The 18,486-nt window shown below is 31.2% G+C and overlaps 3 protein-coding genes across 5 annotated transcripts; 2 read left to right on the plus strand and 1 right to left on the minus strand.

Annotated features, from left to right (window-relative positions):
* Positions 1-7,015: 7,015 nt before the first annotated feature.
* Positions 7,016-7,938, plus strand: LOC137806188 (pectinesterase inhibitor 7-like). The gene has a single exon (XM_068606175.1). It carries the CDS (start codon positions 7,146-7,148, stop codon positions 7,788-7,790), a length of 645 nt encoding a protein of 214 aa, XP_068462276.1. The 5' UTR covers positions 7,016-7,145; the 3' UTR covers positions 7,791-7,938.
* A 521-nt stretch (positions 7,939-8,459) lies between these two features.
* On the plus strand, positions 8,460-8,981 carry LOC137808822 (pectinesterase inhibitor 7-like). The gene has a single exon (XM_068610102.1). The coding sequence runs from the start codon at positions 8,460-8,462 to the stop codon at positions 8,979-8,981; it is 522 nt and encodes a 173-aa protein (XP_068466203.1).
* Positions 8,982-14,654: 5,673 nt separating this feature from the next.
* LOC137806189 (uncharacterized) lies at positions 14,655-17,267 on the minus strand. Of its 3 annotated transcripts, none has more exons than XR_011080315.1 (3): positions 16,201-17,267; positions 15,085-15,907; positions 14,655-14,979 (listed from the first exon to the last, which is right to left on the minus strand). XR_011080315.1 is itself a non-coding variant. In XM_068606176.1 (2 exons), the coding sequence occupies exons 1-2, from the start codon at positions 17,240-17,242 to the stop codon at positions 15,756-15,758; spliced, it is 1,194 nt and encodes a 397-aa protein (XP_068462277.1). In that variant the 5' UTR covers positions 17,243-17,267; the 3' UTR covers positions 14,655-15,755. The 3 variants fall into 3 exon arrangements, 1 of the variants encoding a protein (XP_068462277.1); XR_011080316.1 differs by adding an exon at positions 15,994-16,061 and having other exon boundaries at positions 14,655-15,907; XM_068606176.1 differs by having other exon boundaries at positions 14,655-15,907.
* Positions 17,268-18,486: the final 1,219 nt, after the last annotated feature.

The raw sequence follows: 18,486 nt of genomic DNA on the forward strand, positions 1-18,486 counted from the left end.
AATAAAAAAAAAAACAGGGAATGTGAGTTTAAATTTGAAAAAAAAAAAAAACTCTACTACACATTTACAGAGAGTTTCAAAATCCATTATTGAATATCAACTTTCAAGAAAATAATAGCAAAAAGAGTTAATATAATGGAAGAAATTTGAACTAAAAAAGCTACGAGGAAACTCTTACGAATCATACTTTCAACCTAAATTCTTAACAAAAATAAATTTACAAGTCATTTTATAAATTATAGTTTCATTTCACTAATCTTTATCCATTTTCGATCAGTAAAATCCTAATTTCAATATTTTTTTATTAACAAATAAAACTAAAACAAAGAAGACATTTCAGGAATGTTTCAACTCTCATTTTATTAAGAAAATAATAATTATCAAATTATATGTAATATTGTACGATATGGTATCCAATTATATGTAATTAATTAATTTAATAATGATAGAATATCATGATTAGTATCCTACCTAATTAGATTGTATTTTGGAGAGGGAAACTCCCTATATATTTCAGAGATACCTAATAAGAAACATCTCTTCTTCTTACTATTTTTCATCATCATTTTCTTATACATTCAAAAAAAACTTCAAACCAATCTTCTTGATATCCAACCAACAACAAATTTTTCAAAACTTCATAAGAAAGATCCTAACTTGAATCTATTAACCACTTTGTATAAAATTTAATCTTAGACTTTGAGAAGGTATATCTGATTTAAAAGGAAAGGAGAAAGAGAAATGAGTGTATGCATGTTGAAATGATGGTAGGGCAAAAGAAAATAAGCATTAGCAAGCTTGGATGACAGTTGAGGAAGTGTGCGATGATGAAACACAAAGTTCAAACCATTCCCTGTAAAAAGTCTTCGTTGCTTTTCGGTCATTAATTGTGTTTCCACACGGTACTGTTTCAACCTCAATTTCCTTGCGTTTATCAAAAGGATTTTGGATTGTTCAAAAGAAAAAAAAAATACATTTATACGTTTTGTATGAGAAATTTCAAGAAATAGTTTATTATTTTAGAGATGAATTGTGATTTTTTTTAATGATCAGATTTCATCTTATATGATTATCTTCTTATCTTTCTTTTACACTTTCATATTATTTTTTAATTTCAATAATACTCTTTTAAGTTTTTATTTTTATCAGCAATAAAAATAAATAAATAAATAGGAACTATTTCAAGGGTGGTCCAACCCTTATACAGAAATATCTGACACCAATCTCTTATTAGAACGCCTACCAAATTATCAAAGTATAACCATACCAACATTAACCAACATTAATGAATCAACCTCATACAAGCCAGATGATTTAAAACCCAACTAGAATAAGGGAAATAAGCAAAACGAGACTTTGCATAAATCCAAGACCATACATTTACTTGCACCGAAGCGAACACTTCAGACACATATGCCACAATACTCTTTTAAGTATGATGGAGATGTGATGTTTTTTTTTTTTATTTCTGAGTGGTGATGATTGTTTGTATGACTGACGGTGAATATTGGTTGAAATAAGTTTTGTGATGTGTTCATGGGTGATGATTGTATTTTTATTTTTATTTTTTGGAAGTCACAAAACCAAGGAAAAAAGTCAATGTGCAAAAATGGAGTAAAACTAAAAAAAAATTGCACTAGGACACGTCAAATACAACTAATATTCTCGTCAACCATTCCACACATTCAACTGATGAGGTTGCTCCCTCAAACGTTGCGACTGAAAAAGAATGAATGTGTTATGGTTGGTAAAGAGGTGTGAAATGTGGATACAACTAAGATTATGTAAAAATATGAAATTATGTTTCATTTAAAGTTATTTAAATTTAAAAAAAAATTAAAACCAAATTTTCACAATTAATTTTATAAAAATTTGACCCTACCACTATTTATTGAATATTTATCCCTTGTACACAAACTTCTTCCAACTTGCAACACAATCCCAATATAAAAAAAAAATAGACCAAGGTACAAAATTTATGCATATGAAAATAAGTTCAAACTGAAATATCTCTCTCTTTATAAGCAAGTCATTTTCGCGGATTTTGATCAATGTAAATTTATAAATAAAGTTTGTAATTTTTTTTCTCTCAACTATAATTTTTTTTTCAATTTTAATGTTTAATTTTTAATTCAAAACAATATCGATAAAGCATATTATATCGAAACATTTCATAACTAATAAAATTTCACGAAATCATTAATCTCATTCATTACTTTCAATAATTAATTTTGTGGTTTTTTAAAAAGATTTTGTGGAAACAACTAAACAGAAAATATTAAACTGAAATAATGTAAGCAATACTTGTAACTAATCTCTTAGTAAGAAAACCCTAAGTAAATTAGGGTAAAAAATTATGGGGAAAAGATGTTTTAAGTAATCAAATAGAAACCAAATAAAGGGTAAAAAATTGTAGAAAAAAATATTTAAAAGTAATCAATGGGAAACTAGATAAAGCACGAAGGCTGGAGTAAATGTTAATGGAAGCTTAAAGTAGTGAAAGATAAATGAGTAATTGAATTGCAATACCAAATGAGTAATGCAATAAATGATAATAAATTAATGAAAGCAAAATTACCAAACTAAATGGAAAAGATTACACAGAATAAAGTAAATGATGATAACAAGAATACCTATACCATTCTAGATTTCTTGTGTCATTTTTCTAGATTTAGTTGTTATACTATTTTTAGTGAAAGAAAAATTTATTACAAAGATGCTTCAACTAGTTGTTAACTATTATAAAAAAAAAAAATATTACATCAAACTTAATTTGTGGATTATGGATTCTTACATTTTAAAATAATATTCTATATATAAAAAAAACATAAATAACAAATATAAAAAAATGTTATAGTAAACAACAATTCTTTGGTAAATATAGTCTAAAATATTGATATTTAATATAGACGATAGCTATTTATTAAGAACCCTTGTCTGTATCGTTTTTTAAAAATCCAAAATCTTTTCGCTTTTTATTGTGTTTGTCTCTTTTGAGCTCTTTCAAGTATTCATTCATAATAACGATTTTATTTGTCAATAACTTTATCTCCAATATTTTATTTTCTTGAATGTTCTTACTTTTATTCATAATTATAATATTTTCCTACCTCATGATCTTTAGATATCTACATATCTTTACAAAATTTATCTATTATTTTTCAGCAATTAACATTTATTCATATAATTATCAATATATATTATTTTTTTCAAAATGTCTTAATTTTTAATCGATGTGGGATTTCCAATACATTCATTCACGTCGAGACTACCAACTCATGCGTAAGACTGTATATTATGGGTGTTCCGATAACGGATGACCTGATAAGTCCAACAAACAATTGTTATGATAGGCTCAAAAGGATTATGATACCATAAGAAGTGGACTTTAAGCTTAACACAACTTTATAAAATCAACTTATAATATGAGGTTTGTTTCCACTTATATACCATGAAATGTTCTAATCTTTTCCATACTAAGATTTTTTTTTCTTCTTTGGTGCAAATCTCGATACTCTTAAAAAACATATTTAAGAATAACAAAAATGGAGAATAACATTTTAACACGTCACATGTTTTAAAGAGAAAAAAGAAGTATTAAAAATAGAGAGTGGAAACATAGATTTATCAAAATAATATTTATGCATTTGACATGAAGAGTATATGGAAACGTTTATTATGATTGGCTGGCCGACCGTTAATATCGTTATCAAGCGTGTGAGTGGGAAACGACCTTAATTTCTATTTTCACACGCACTTGCCGCAAAATTTAAGTGGGCATTCAGCATGCCAACAAAGTAACCGTTGCACTTTTTTTTTTTTTATAATTCTAAAGTGAACTATTCATTATTTCTTTATTTTTTATTGTTTATTATCATTTTTGTAAATGGAATTTTAATTGAAATTACTGAATAAGATATATCCAAATGTATAAAAACAATTACACTTATACATAAAACCGTATAAACGTACTCAAACATTTTTTTTCTATAGAGTGAGATAACTGTCTTTTAATCCATTATCTAAAGTTTTTAAAGTCGATATACCTATAATGAAGAGACAAAATTAAATTAGTTAAAATTAAAAAATAAGTTAGTTTTATGATTAAGTCATTTTTGAACCTTATTTACCAAATTCAATCCAAGTACGAACAATTAAACAGAAAAAAAAATGTAGTAAATAAGGTAAAACACAATGTTAAAAGTGTATACAAAATATTTTCATCAATCAACTTTAAAATTCAAGTCACTTTGAGAGAATATTAAAAATCGAATCAAACTTTGGAGATCCGAATATGACATGAAATTGTGAGTGACTTTTTTTTTTATCGGCAATAAAAATAAATAAATAAAAATCACTTTAGGTGTGGTCCAACCCTTATACATAAATATCTGACAATAAACTCTTATTAGATCACCTACCTACCAACTTAATAAAGGGATTACCAGACCAACACTACCCAGCCTTAATGAATCAACCTCATACAAGCCATAGGATTTAAAACCCAACTAGAATACGGGAAATATACAGAACAAGACTTTATAATGTGAGTGACTTCTTAGTCTCATGTATAGTTGATTTAATTGGGATGATACCAAACGCATAACTATAGATGATAATGAAAATGGATGAAATTAGTATGTCAATTAAATAGTCATTTATAATGTTATTATTCAAAATAAATTTGTAATTATTCATATTTTTTTGTTAATTTTATTTATTTTGTTTTCAAGTCATATAAAATTGCTAGACATTTTCATTTCAAGTAAATTTTAAACTAAAATGATATAGTAGACTTGTCTACAGATAGATGGGGCTATTTATGGAACTGAAATTGATATGAATGTTAATGTGATCATTAATAGATAAATAAATTAAGTAGATTTTATGGATTTAGAGATGTAAGTAGATTTTTGTGATTATTGGATTTTGGGTTTAGTAGATAACTCCAATGTTAGTTGGAATTGATTTAAACTAGCTTTTGCCAAAATTAATTACACTAAAGCTTTTTTACAATTGATTCAAGTATTATTAAAATGGTTTATTTTGTTAATTTATAAATAAACAATTAATTGGCCCTTTTACTTGTAAATTAGATGATGAATAGGATTGAAACACCATGTTGAAAAAATTATTACTTTGATAGTGAAGGATTATAAAACATACATTAAATTAAAAATAATGATTGGTGCATATTATTTAACTTTGCTTTTTTCAGTACAATAACATCATAAATTTGAATTAAAATTAAAAATTTTACCTTAGCAATTATTTTATATTTATGTTCTAATTATGGGTTGATTTATTTCTTATTAATGATATTGTGTATTTAAGTTTTTTTTTATAAAATGTAATTTTATAATTAAGATAATTTTATGTTATCAAATGAAATAATTAGTAAATAACATTATGTTTATTTTGTAAGAGTGATTAGTGTAAATAATATTTATATTTATATTTTTAAACTCTAAAAATGATTTAATATTAAAATATTATATATTATTGGAATATATAAAATTGAATGATATTTATCTTTAATAAAGTTTAATATTAAATTTTTTGTTTAGAATTTTTTTTTAAGATATAATTTTACGTTAGAGAAAAAGATTATTTGTTTTATTCTAATAAAAAAAATTGAAACATAAAATATTTCAATTATTTTTTCAAAAAATATTTTAAAAGTTAAAACAAATTAATTTTAAAAAATTTAAATATTATATTTTAATTCCTAGACTAATCCCTAGTTCAAACTCAAAACAAATCAATACAGATTATTTTCTGTAAATACACAAATTGTAGTTGTTTTTACTTCAATAAATAAGGTGAATAATAGTAAAACAAGTATAGACATTTTTTTTTATTTTAGTACAATAAAAAAATACAGTTTTAATATAAAAATTCTAATTCTGTTAATTTTTTTTAAACTCCAATAATGTCAATATATATTTCTTTATCTTTAGTTATCAAATGAGTATATTAAAAGAAAAATTTAAAATATTTAATAGTTCTTCAAGATTAATTATATTAATATTAATTTTTCTTTACTTTAATCATGGAGTTAAAACAAAATTTACGAAATTAAAATTTTTATACTAAAATTATAATTTTTTCTTCTAATATTAATATTTGTCTTAATAATTTTAAAATTTAAATATATTTATAGCGAGATTTGTACTTATAAATAACTTTAAAAGTCGCACTCTTAACTATTTGGTATCTATGCACTTTCTTTCAAAGAAAAAGGTATCCAAGTACTTATATCTGAACATGCAACTCACACTAATTAAATATAAAAATATTAAGAAAAATATTGATTAAGAATGCAATTGTAGTGCAATTAAAATACTATTGTTGAATCAAGTGAAGGTAAATTTATAATTTATATTTAAATTAAAATTATTTTAAGTAATTTCTTTGATACCTGCAACATGAATATAAAACTTTGGTTATAATTTTGCAATTTAATATAGTTGAATTTGTACCGGAGAATTTGTAGTAGTCGGGTCCGTATGACATATTAAGTTTTAGTATCTCGTTAAGATCGATCTACACAACTAAATTTATTATGCCTAAATAGAAGATTAACAAGACTAATCGGTGGTCAAACACTAGATAATATATTTTTAATCATGATTCAAAATCTTAATCCAACCTAATAACAAAGGATCCATGATAGTTATATAAATTAACACAAATTTAAAGAATAAGGTACATCATCATTTATAGTACTAATAGCATGAGTGTCAGATTGTCTTTTCCATATATCATCTCAGCTTAGTATTCACGAGGACTAGAAACAAATGAGTATAAGAAGAACACAAAGACTATGAAGAGAGATAAAAAGACCAACCAAAATGTAAAATAATCGTTCTTTCTATATTACATTTATTTTAAGATGAAATTAAAATATAATATTTTATGCATAATCAAAATCAAAAGTTACTTTTTTCCACCTTTGTTAAAAGTATATTTAAACTTGTGTTTATTAGGATTTAATTTTTAAAATAGCAGATGATGGCACTTTGGTTATTCTTCAGAGTCCAATTGGCACCGAGAAATCCAAGTACTACATAAACCCTCACATACACATTCCAATTCGAATCTCAACTCAACACATAACACAATACTCAATAAGTTCCCACAAAATGACACGTCATTTCCTTCTCCTTTCTCTGTTATTCTTTGCTTCCACACTCTCTCCTCTCATCTCAACCGTCACCGCCGGTTACACTTCCGGTGACGCTTCCGGTTACATTTCCGGTGATGCTTCCGGTGACACGGACTTCATTCGCCAAAGCTGCAACGCAACGTTGTACCCTGACCTGTGCTTCTCCTCGCTCTCTCCCTACGCCGCCGCGGTGCAACGCAGCCCCGGCGGCCTCGCGCGAGTGGCCGTGGCAGTGGCGCTTGCCAAGGCGCACGGCGCGGCGGCCTACCTCTCACACGAGACCGCCACGGCGCTCTCTGCGGATTCCGGCGACGGTGCCGGCGCCGCCGTGCACGACTGCTTCTCAAACCTGGAGGACGCGGTGGACGAGATCCGCGGCTCGCTGAAGCAGATGCGGCGCCTGAGACGACCGGACGGGGACTCCGGTTCGGTCCGGTTCGGGGTGAGCAACGTGCTGACGTGGATGAGCGCGGCGCTGACGGACGAGGAAACCTGCACGGACGGGTTCGAGGGCGTAGAGGAAGGTCCCGTGAAGACGAGCGTGTGCAACCGCGTGACCAGGGTGAAGAAGTTCACAAGCAATGCCTTGGCGCTGGTGAACGGTTTCGCTAATAATTTATAAAATTATTATTCGCCACCAATTGAAACGAACACTGTCTCTGTCGTTTTGGTTGCTGCTTACTTTGCTTTTGGTGTTGTGTGTGAATGCTTCGTAGATTTCATCTCTCACTGATTTAAGTTATTTTCAAATATATTACTCAGTTTTATAATCTTTTTTCTTTCCTTTTAAATCTCCTCGTTCATTAATTTTACTGGTTCATAGTGAGAAATCTAAGTCCTCTCCTTATGATTTGATTTAGTAATAGTGGCCAAATAAGATGAACAAAATAAGTAGAATAATTTTGATATAACTTCAAAATTTGAGTTAGGAAGAGACAAGAGTGTAGGATTTGTACAGGTATAGTTGTTGAAACAGAATTGAAATGTCATATTTGAACTTAAATTCTATGACATTTATTTTAAAATGAAATTAAAACATAATATTATATACATAATAAAAAACAAAACTTAGTTTTTCCACCTATGCTAAAAATAAATTTAAACTTTGTCTTTATTAGGATTTAGTTTTTAAAATAGCAGATAATGGCAGTTTGGTTATTCTTCTGAGTTCAATGGCCCCAAGAAAACCAACTCCTATATAAACGCTCTCACACATTCATTCATGCATAAAAATTCCAATCCCAATTCGAATCTCAACACATAAAACAAAACTCAACAAGTTTTCCCCAAAATGACACACCATTTCCTCCTCCTTTCTCTGTTATTCTTTGCATCCACATTCTCTCGTCTCGTCCCAACCGTCACCGCTGTTGACGCTTCCGGTGGTGACACGGACTTCACTCGTGCGCGTGCGGCCGTGTCCGCGGCGCTTGACGAGACGACCGCCGCCGCGGCCTACCTCTCGCAACAGACCGCGGCAACCAATAAGGATTCCGGCAATCCTGGCGGCGGCGCCGTGAAGGACTGCTTCACAAACCTAGAGGACGCAGTGGACATGATCCGTGACTCGTTGAAGCAGATGCAGAGCTTGAAACCGGACGGGGCTTCCGGTTCGGTCCGATTTGCGGCGAGCAACGTGCAGACGTGGATGAGCACGGCGCTGACGGACGTGGACACGTGTACGGACGGGTTTGAGGAAGTGGAAGGTCCCCTGAAGACGGACATAAGCGACCGCGTGGCCAAGGTGAAGAAGTCGATAAGCAATGCTTTGGCGCTGGTGAACGGTTTCGCTATGACGTTACCCGCCAATTGAAACGAACACTGTCTCTGTCGTTTTGGTTGCTTACTTTGCCTTTTGGTTTTGTGTGTGAATTTTTCGTAGATTTCATCCCACTGATTAAGTTATTTTCAAATATATTAATTAGTTTTGTAATATTTTTTTCCTTTTAAATTTCCTCGTTCATTACTTTTTTTTTTTATCTCTTAAAACTGTTTATTTTCTCTCTCTTTAACTATTATCGTAGTGAAAAATTTACATAGCAATAGCAATAGCTTTTTCTTTTTCTTTTTTATTTAGTTATGAATTTTGGTATCCTTTTCTATTTAGTAGTACAAAATCACATCTGTTTGTGATGGGAAAAAGTGTATAATTTTAAAAGTTTTTAATTGGTTTATATTAAATGAGACATCTAAGTCCTCAAATAAATATATATGAATCATTAGATTTAATAAAAGTGACCAAATAAAATAAACAAATGTATCGATAGGGGTTGATGGGATTGTTTGTGCTGACAGACCATAATGTGTAAAAGAGTTAAGGAAGAAGTTGGTGCATGGACTACCCAACATGGAATATAAGGGAAAATTTTGTGAAGAATACATGCTCAACAAGCATGCAAGAACCTCGTTTCAGAAGAAGGTTAAATATTGGACTAAGCAACCTCTCGAATTGATTCATACTGACATATGTGAACCAATTACCTTGAATCCTTCTGCGGTAAAAGTTAATTCATTTCCTTTATCAATTATTTCTCTTTATATATTTTCTATACATGAAGTGGTGTAATCATACACATAAGAGAATAAGAAACATATCTTCTTTTTACCATTTTTTATCATCATTTTCTTACATGGTATCAGAGCCGATTTTATGAGGTTGAGTTAGGCTTAAAACCCACTTCTTAATATGATATCAGAGCACCGATCTTGGTGTCCTGACAACCTCTCCATTTTTATCCCATAAATAAAAAATCATGTCGGTAAACAAGACATCAGTGTCGAGCAAATTCAGCAATTGGCAAAAGCTATTTACTCGCTCAACAACAAGAATGACACGTTAATCTGCTTGCCCATAACTCATCTTCTAATTCTGCTTTTACGAAACCATGGATTTTAGATAGCGGAGGCATCTGATTCACAATTTTTCACCCACACTTCATCATCATTTATTCCAAATGTTAATCTACCCACAGACTCAACTGCGCCCATCTTATCTACGGACACAATTAAATTCAATGACAAAATCATTCTAAAAAAATGTTGTTTGTGTTCCTTCTTTTAATTTAAATCTCATGTTCACCAGTTCACTAAATTTTTGTGTCGTTTTTACTCCACATGTTTGAGTTTTACAGGACTTGGCTACGGGGAGGATGATTAGCTCGTTAAACAACACGCAGGCTTATACTACATGTCCCATCCTCCAAACCAAGCTCACACATCTCAAATATCGACCGACTCTGATTTATGGCACAAACGCCTTAGACATCCTTTTCCGGCGTGTCTACAACTCGTATCTTCCTTACTACCTATCCCTATCATAAAAATCTCATTTTCATTCATAATAATTGTAGTATTTGTAACAAAGCTAAACAGACAAGGTTACCCTTTCCTTTGAGCACAATAAAATCTCATTCTCCATTTAATCTATTGCATTGTGACATTTGGGGTCCTCATAAACCCAATTAATTTTGGAAAACATTTTTTTTCTCACTATAGTCGATGACTATACTAGATGTACTTGGCTATTTCTTATGAATCACAAATCTGAAACCCAATCTCTCTTAGAGTCATTCATTACATTTGCAAAAAATCAATTTCAGGCATCTATTAAAACCATTCGCGAACGGACTGAAATTTATTTCAATGTATGATTTTTTTCAAAAAATATTGAATGTCAATGCACTTGCGTCTACACTCCTCAACAAAATGGGGTAGTAGAACGCAAACATAGACACGTTTTAAACACAACCTCCTATTTCAGTCCAATTTACCATTAGAATTTTGGGGAGAATGCGTTTTAATCGCCATATATATATATATCATTAATCGCTTGCCATTATCTTTACTAAAAAATAAATCACCTTTTGAGCTACTATATAATAACCACCTTCACTTTCTCACCTTAAAACTTTTGGTTGCCTCTGTTACGCAACTGTTATTTCACCTAAGCAAAAATTTGATCTGCGCGCCCGAAAATGCATCTTCATTGGTTATCCTCACAGTAAAAAAAACATACAAATTATTTGATATAGATGCAAACACTTTTTTTACAAGTCGGGATGTCATCTTCCATGAAAGTGTTTTCTCATTCTGCCAACAGTCACACACACCATCCTCACCTCCATTACAAGGTATTTTGCCCACTATTGACATTGACTTACCCATTCCTGTCCAACATTCACTCGATCAACCTTCTTCTCTTACTCATCACAATGCATATGAACCTCCATCAAACCAACCTTCTTCTCCTACTCGTCACAATACACCTGAACTTCCATCATACCAACCCTCTTCTCCTACTCGTCACAATGCCCCTGAACCTCCATCAAACCAACCTTCTTCTCCTACTCGTCATAATACCCTCTAGTAGACCAACCTTCTTCCTCCATGCCAAGAAATTTAGCACCCATTACCAAACCTTCTCCAACCGACCTTCCTTTTCGACGATCCAGTCGCACATCAACCCCACCTTCCTGGCTTCAAGACTACGTAACGGGATCCCAAGCCAATCATTCGACCACTGCCCAAGACCGGCCGAATGGAACCAGGTATCCTATGCATCATTTTCTTTCTAATTCACGATTTTCTTCTACACATAGTGCATATCTTGCTAATATCACAACCACCAAAGAACCTCACACTTATGCTCAAACTATCCTTGATCCAAATTGACAAAAACCTATGGACGAACAGCTTTCCGCCTTGTAGCTAAATCAAACGTGGACCTTGACACTGTTACCCGCTGGGCAGAAACCCATCAGATGCAAATGAATCTATAAAATAAAGTACAACTCAGATGGTAGCGTCGACAGATATAAGGCGCGCCTTATCGCAAAGGGTACACTCAGATTGAAGGTGTGGACTATTCTGAAACTTTTTCACCAACAACCAAATTAACAACTATTGTATGCAATATTGTACCCAATCATATGCAATTAATTTAATAATGATAGAATCTCATAATTAGTATTCCTACCTAATTAGATTGTAATTTGGAGAGAGAAACTCCCTATATATTTTTTTATACATGAAGTGATGTAACCATACACATAAGAGAATAAAAAACATCTATTATTCTTACAATTTTTTATCATTTTCTTATACAAATGTTTATATAAATACATTATTTTACTTATCTCATGCATAGTAAAAGCTTTAAGGCAATTCACATTTTCTTATCTCAAATTTTACAATATCACACATCTAATTATACGAGACAATGTATCAACTTCATATAACACTTTAGTCCAAAATTTGAAAATTCATATTTATGACAAAAAATCAACATTATCACATTGAATCCAGTCAAATTTTTGATTTTTGAATTGTGTAATCCAAAACTTCAAAATTACATTTTAGATTACATAATTTAGAACATGATTTTGAAGTTATGGATTGTGTAATCTAGAAGTCAAAATTGTACTCCAGATTACATAATCCAAAATACAGTTTTAAAGTTTCAAATTTTGTAATGAGAGTTAAAATTGTATTTCAAATTATGTATTATGGAATAATATTTTGATTTTATGATTATACAATTTGAAAAATTAATTTAAAATACCAAATTATTATTTTAGATTGGATAATACAAAATACTACTTTCAAGTTCTTTATAAGATGATCTTAGAGAAGTATACTGACTTCACATCTTTTCTTACAAATTACTATCTAATTCATTACAAATTTTAACTATCAATTTTATAATAATCTAAATGGATAGCTAAAACTTTGATCGTTAATTAGATATAATTAAAAAAATAGTTTATAATTTTTATTAACAATATCAATTTTTTTTAATATATAAAGTAATATTTTGTTAATTATTTTTTATTTTTAAAATTAATTTATATTTAATAATTTTTTTTAGTATTTAAGAATGGAGAAATATAAACTCAATGTCACATACAACATCAATATAACATCAAGACGAAGGCTATCATAAAAAACACAAATTTTCAGGAGAAATATTAAGTTTTTTTTTTAAATAACTTTAGAGTTTAGTTCAAATATATCTTTTCTCCATGAATATTATTTACAATTTTTCTCATCTTTTGATTCTCATTATTTTAGTAAAATTAATAATTTTCGGTTTTTATGTATTTTAAAGATAAAAAGTATGTTATAAATATTTTAAAGATAATGAAATAAATTAATATAATGAAATGAAATTATTATCGGAGGTTCTGGCATAATTCGAATGAAGTGTCTGGGCCAAACTACGAATGTCTGAAATGCATCGGCCACAGTTGTTACCTCATATGAAGGTATTGGAACACGAGTATCAGGTACTCGTACTCTTTCAACTGTTACCTTCGCCTCATTAGGGGAGAGAGAAACGCTATGTAAGGTGGTGGCCTCTTCATAGACTTTTCCAATGACCACCACCTGAGGAAGCATGCCGCCCTCTACTAGTAACTCACATTGTCTCGTCTGGACAATGATATCCTCCCCTACAAGTGAGTAAATATGATTTTTGAGCTACACATAAATCCAAAAAATCATTACAACCAACATTATGTAATAATAGTCGCGTTTAAGAAAAGAGAATAAAATATCCTCTAACATGTTATTGTTTAGATCCGTGGAGGTAAGAAAATTCATGTGTAAACGCATGTTAAAAAAAATTAACATTAATATATAATTTAACCACTAAAAAATTTAAATTTACAAAGAAAAAGGAGAGAATAAAATATTACATTTAAGATTAATTGCATATTACTATTTTTTTTCTCTAATAAACCTACGTGACAAGTATTAAAAACCAAACCCATGTTCAATTACCTTAATATTCAAACAAAATTAAATTTTTTATACTAAGACTTTACTTTTCTTTACTTAAAAACAAAATATGATAATATTTATTATATTAAACCCCTATTTACTTAATAATCTAATAAGTAAAGTTCCTTTAATTTGAGACAAGCGTTTTCCAACTTTCATTTTATGGGATAGTAACATCGTGAGTATGATTTTTCAAATAACTTTTTCTCAATTATATACTTGTTTCATAGAGAAAACTTATCATCTTTTTATAATATTATAATTTTCAAATTATATTCAGAATTTTTTTAAATAAGATAAGAGTCATATAAATTACTATTGTTTAACTATTTATTATCAATATACAGGAAATATTTGTGATTCTTTTCGTATTGAATTTTGTTGAATTTTTTGAGAATTTTTTTAATTATAAATTATAAATCAACTCATAAGAAAGTAACATACTATTTTCCACTCAAAATTTGAAGACAATCATTTTATAAATTTTTTATATTATTTATTTTATTCAATTTTTTAATATAAAATTTCAATCAAGATTTAACATTTTAATAATATACTTTATAACATGTTAGTATTATATATATTTTATTATTATATTCAATTCTAATATAGTCCGATATATTTACATGATGATTAAACACCATACATTGATATCATGAGAAGAATTCATAGGATTAAACTCTTCTGATCTGTCCTAATCAAGAACTTGTGCCCCAAAAGAGGTAATGTTTGAATTTTGCAATTGCTTCAGTGATTTCATATAGTTCTTGTGTACAAGCTTATTGTTTTTGGCTGAGAATTGCCCTATACTTGTCCCTGACACACCTATTTCTAGGACAAGAGCCTTTAAAAAATCTGGAATAGCCAGAATTGGAGCCTGAGTTAAGGCACTTTTAAGTGTCTCAAAATATAATAGCCTCAAAAACCCAATTAAAACTGTCTTTCTTAAGCATATTTTTCAAAGGGGTTGCAAGGAAGAGCCCAAGCTAGCACAACCTGAACCTTGGAAGCACCCACCACTACTCCATGACCTGAAATTGTGTGTCCTAAGTATTCCACTTAAGTAAGACCAAATAAACACTTAGATAACTTTGCAAACAATTTATGCTTCTTTAATGTATTGGTCGGATCCGTACCATAGCTGAAGCCTGAGTGTCTGGTTAGGGTCGGCTGACATGACTAAATTTGTTATGTCTAAACAGAAGATTAACAAGACTAATCAGTGATCAAACATTAGGTAATACACTCTTAATCATTATCAAAAACTCTAATTCAGCCCAATAATAAAGAATTCATGATAATCATATAAATAGACACAAATTTTGAGAAATGAGGTACATCATCATTCAGTACCAATAGACAAATACTGAGATCTTACTTGAGCGTCAAAGTGTTTTTTTACAGGTACTATCCAAGCTTAGAGTTTATGAGAACGAAAAACATAAGAGTGAAAGGAGAGCGAGCTTAGAGTTTATGAGAACAAAAAACATAAGAGTGAAAGGAGAGCAAGAAAACTATTCTGAGAAAGGAAGAAATGGTAGAAGACCGACTGACCGAGAAAAGAGATAATCGTTCTCTTAGTTCCAACCCTGTTTAAAAAAGACTTTAATAATTTGAACTTAATTGCAAGATAGCTTCTAAATGTTTTAGATGAGAATACCACATTGTATTTCCACTTCACTCACCATACCTTCCACATTCAAAGAGTTTCCATTACCTACCATGACTTAAAATTTAGAAGTTTGTTTCATGGTTGCAAGAACTTGTCTGAATGGCACTATTAGGTAGTATTTGAATCTGCATCCCACTAATAGTGCCTGGGGAATTGCAAAGTAACAGTGCAGGAGACACCTTTGAGAGTGTTAAAAGAAAGGTGATGTTCTTGTTCCAAGGAATGATTTGGATGGTCATTGAGATCATTGTTTGTCTGGACACTTATCACATTTGCTTCCATATGAACTGCAACAATAAGAAGACATAACTCCTCTGAGTAGGTTCATTACAATGAAAGAAGAGTGTTGTTAAGCATGCACATTAGATCATACCAATTTCAACAGAATCAATCACAGGTTAAACCATCAAAATACCATACTCATCACCAGAGATTATTGTACTGCAAAGAACAATCAAAAACATGAAATCAAAGAGTGATTTTCATTTAAAAGATCAAAAACACATTCATAAAGTAGGTGAACTAAATTTACAAAAACTGGGAAACTCTTATTCTCTCATTCATTCATTCATTCACTCACTCCAATACTTGTCATCACAGTCTTTCTCCTCTTCCTCGTCACTCTCCGAAACACTCGTCTTGAAAGCAATCACATCCTCCGCCGCGGCGCTCCGAAACAACCCGATGTCGGCGCCGCCACTCACCATGTGATACCCACGTGACCTCATATCCTTCGCCCCAGAAAACGGCGTGGCGAAGCCCGCAAGGTAAGCCCCACTCTCGACGTCGTCGTTTCGGCTGTCCAACACCTTTCTCTCCGCCTCCCTCAACGCCTCCCTCACCTTCTTGTTCCCCGGGTCCCATAAGTACCCCAAACTAGCGCTCAGATCCAACGGCCCCATTTGCATGCAGTCCACGCCGTCTACGGCGGCGATCTCGCCGGCGTTGGCCACTCCCTCCTCGGACTCCACCTGGCACATGATCAGAAGCTCGTCCAGGTAATTACCGATGTACCCATCGTCGAAGCCGTATTTGGAGGCCCGGACGATGGGGTGGGCGGCGCCGCGGAGCCCGTCGGGGGGGTAGCGGCAAAAGGAGACGACTTGGCGGGCCGACTGGGCGGTGTCGATCATGGGGAACATTATGCCCTGTGGGCCGAGGTCCAGGGCTTTCTTGGCCCACACGGCGGTGGACTCCGGGACGCGGAGGATGGCGGCGGTGTTGGCGGCGGCGAGCGCGTGGATGCATGGGAGCGCGTCGCGGATGCTGCCGGGGCCGTGCTCCATGTCGACGACGACGAAGTCGTAGCCAGCGAGGGCGGCGATCTCGGCGAGGGTGGGGGAGAAGGAGAGGAGGAAGAGACCGTAGAGGGTGTCGCCATTGCGTAGGCGGGACTTGAGGTTGAGGGGGGGGACGGCGACGGCGGCGGAGGAGCGGATAGATTCCGGAATGGGGAGTTGGGTGAGGAATTTTGAGGAGGTGGAGAGAGGGAGTGGTTGGACTTTGAAATTGGAAGGAGTGAGAGAATGGGGTTTTGGTTTTGGAAGAAGGGAAGAGAAAGGAGCCACGGTGGTGGTGGTAGTGGCGGCGGTGGCGGCAGAGGTGGTGTTTATGCTTAACATTGTTGCGTCTTTTTCTTCCTCTTATCTTCTTATGGGATTGATTCAGAAATAAATATATATAATAAAAAATAAATTTAAAATTAAATAATATAAAAAATATTAAAATAAATAATAATATTAATTATATAAAAAAAATTGTGAGTTGTTAATGTATTAATATGGGTAAGTGTCAACTTCTGATCTCTCATATTTGTTTCTATTTTGTTTGTTTTGTTAGAAGAACAATAGCGTGGAAAGAGTCACAAACTTTACATAACTAATTTTAGTTAAAATAAGAATATACAAATAGTTTTATTTATAGTTTTATATATATATATATATATATATATTAATTAGGATTATATATAACTTTCAATATCCAATAATACAAAAATAGAGTAAATGATTGAGTGTGTGAATTTTAAAAAGAATGAATTAAATTGTCATTCTCTAACATTTGAATAGATTATTTGAAACAAGAAAGATATTCAACTTGAAAAGAATTTGGAGAAAATCTCATTACACATTGAAGATGAAAAATGTAAGTTTGATGGTGGGGACGTTTTGGATAAAGTATGATCATATATTTAATATCATTGATTCAGAGAAACTTTGATCCACTATTAAATCTTAATCAATTTGTTGATTAATTTGATTTTGAAAATAAATTTAAGATTCTTTATTTTTGTAACCTTAAAAGAAGCACTTGAACACAAAAATTATCATTTTTGTTTTTCTTTATTTTTAAACTTTTTAATATTAATGAAAATTAACACTTGATACTTATTAGTCCTTCCATTCAAATCATTTATCAAAACTTTTGTCTGCTCCAAAATGATCAACTATTAATAATTTTAACTCTTTTTCTCAGACATTACAAGCGCAAAAATGGTATCATGTATAAATAAAATATTACTTTAAAATAGATATTGTAAATATGAATTGTTTAAAATTGAATAAATTATAAATTTATATTAAAATAATATTTACAAACAATAAATAATTTTCATTACAGATATTTTTACTCGTTTACACTCACATACATTTATATAGAGTAATTTTTGTACCTGGATTAAAATATTTTTAAACTAATACATATTTTTTAAATTAATTAGTAACAATAAATTTATTAATGTTTATATTATTCTTTCAAAATTATCTATAGTATTTCTGAAATTAATCATCACCTTTTATTTAATTTTTTCTCATTTAATTAATTAATATTTGATTAAAAATAATAACGATGTAATTTGTAACTACTCCTA

Source organism: Phaseolus vulgaris, chromosome 3, assembly GCF_000499845.2.
Source record: "Phaseolus vulgaris cultivar G19833 chromosome 3, P. vulgaris v2.0, whole genome shotgun sequence".
NCBI lineage: Eukaryota > Viridiplantae > Streptophyta > Magnoliopsida > Fabales > Fabaceae > Phaseolus > Phaseolus vulgaris.

Excerpts from the sequence above, each read along its gene's own strand:
- LOC137806188 (XM_068606175.1), top strand. The coding sequence starts at position 7,146 with ATGACACGTCATTTCCTTCTCCTTTCTCTGTTATTCTTTGCTTCCACA.
- LOC137808822 (XM_068610102.1), top strand. The coding sequence starts at position 8,460 with ATGACACACCATTTCCTCCTCCTTTCTCTGTTATTCTTTGCATCCACA.
- LOC137806189 (XM_068606176.1), bottom strand. The coding sequence starts at position 17,242 with ATGTTAAGCATAAACACCACCTCTGCCGCCACCGCCGCCACTACCACC. Across the intron at positions 15,908-16,200 it reads CTGTGATGACAAGTATTGGA|TTCATATGGAAGCAAATGTG; the intron begins GTGAGTGAATGA and ends TTATTGTTGCAG.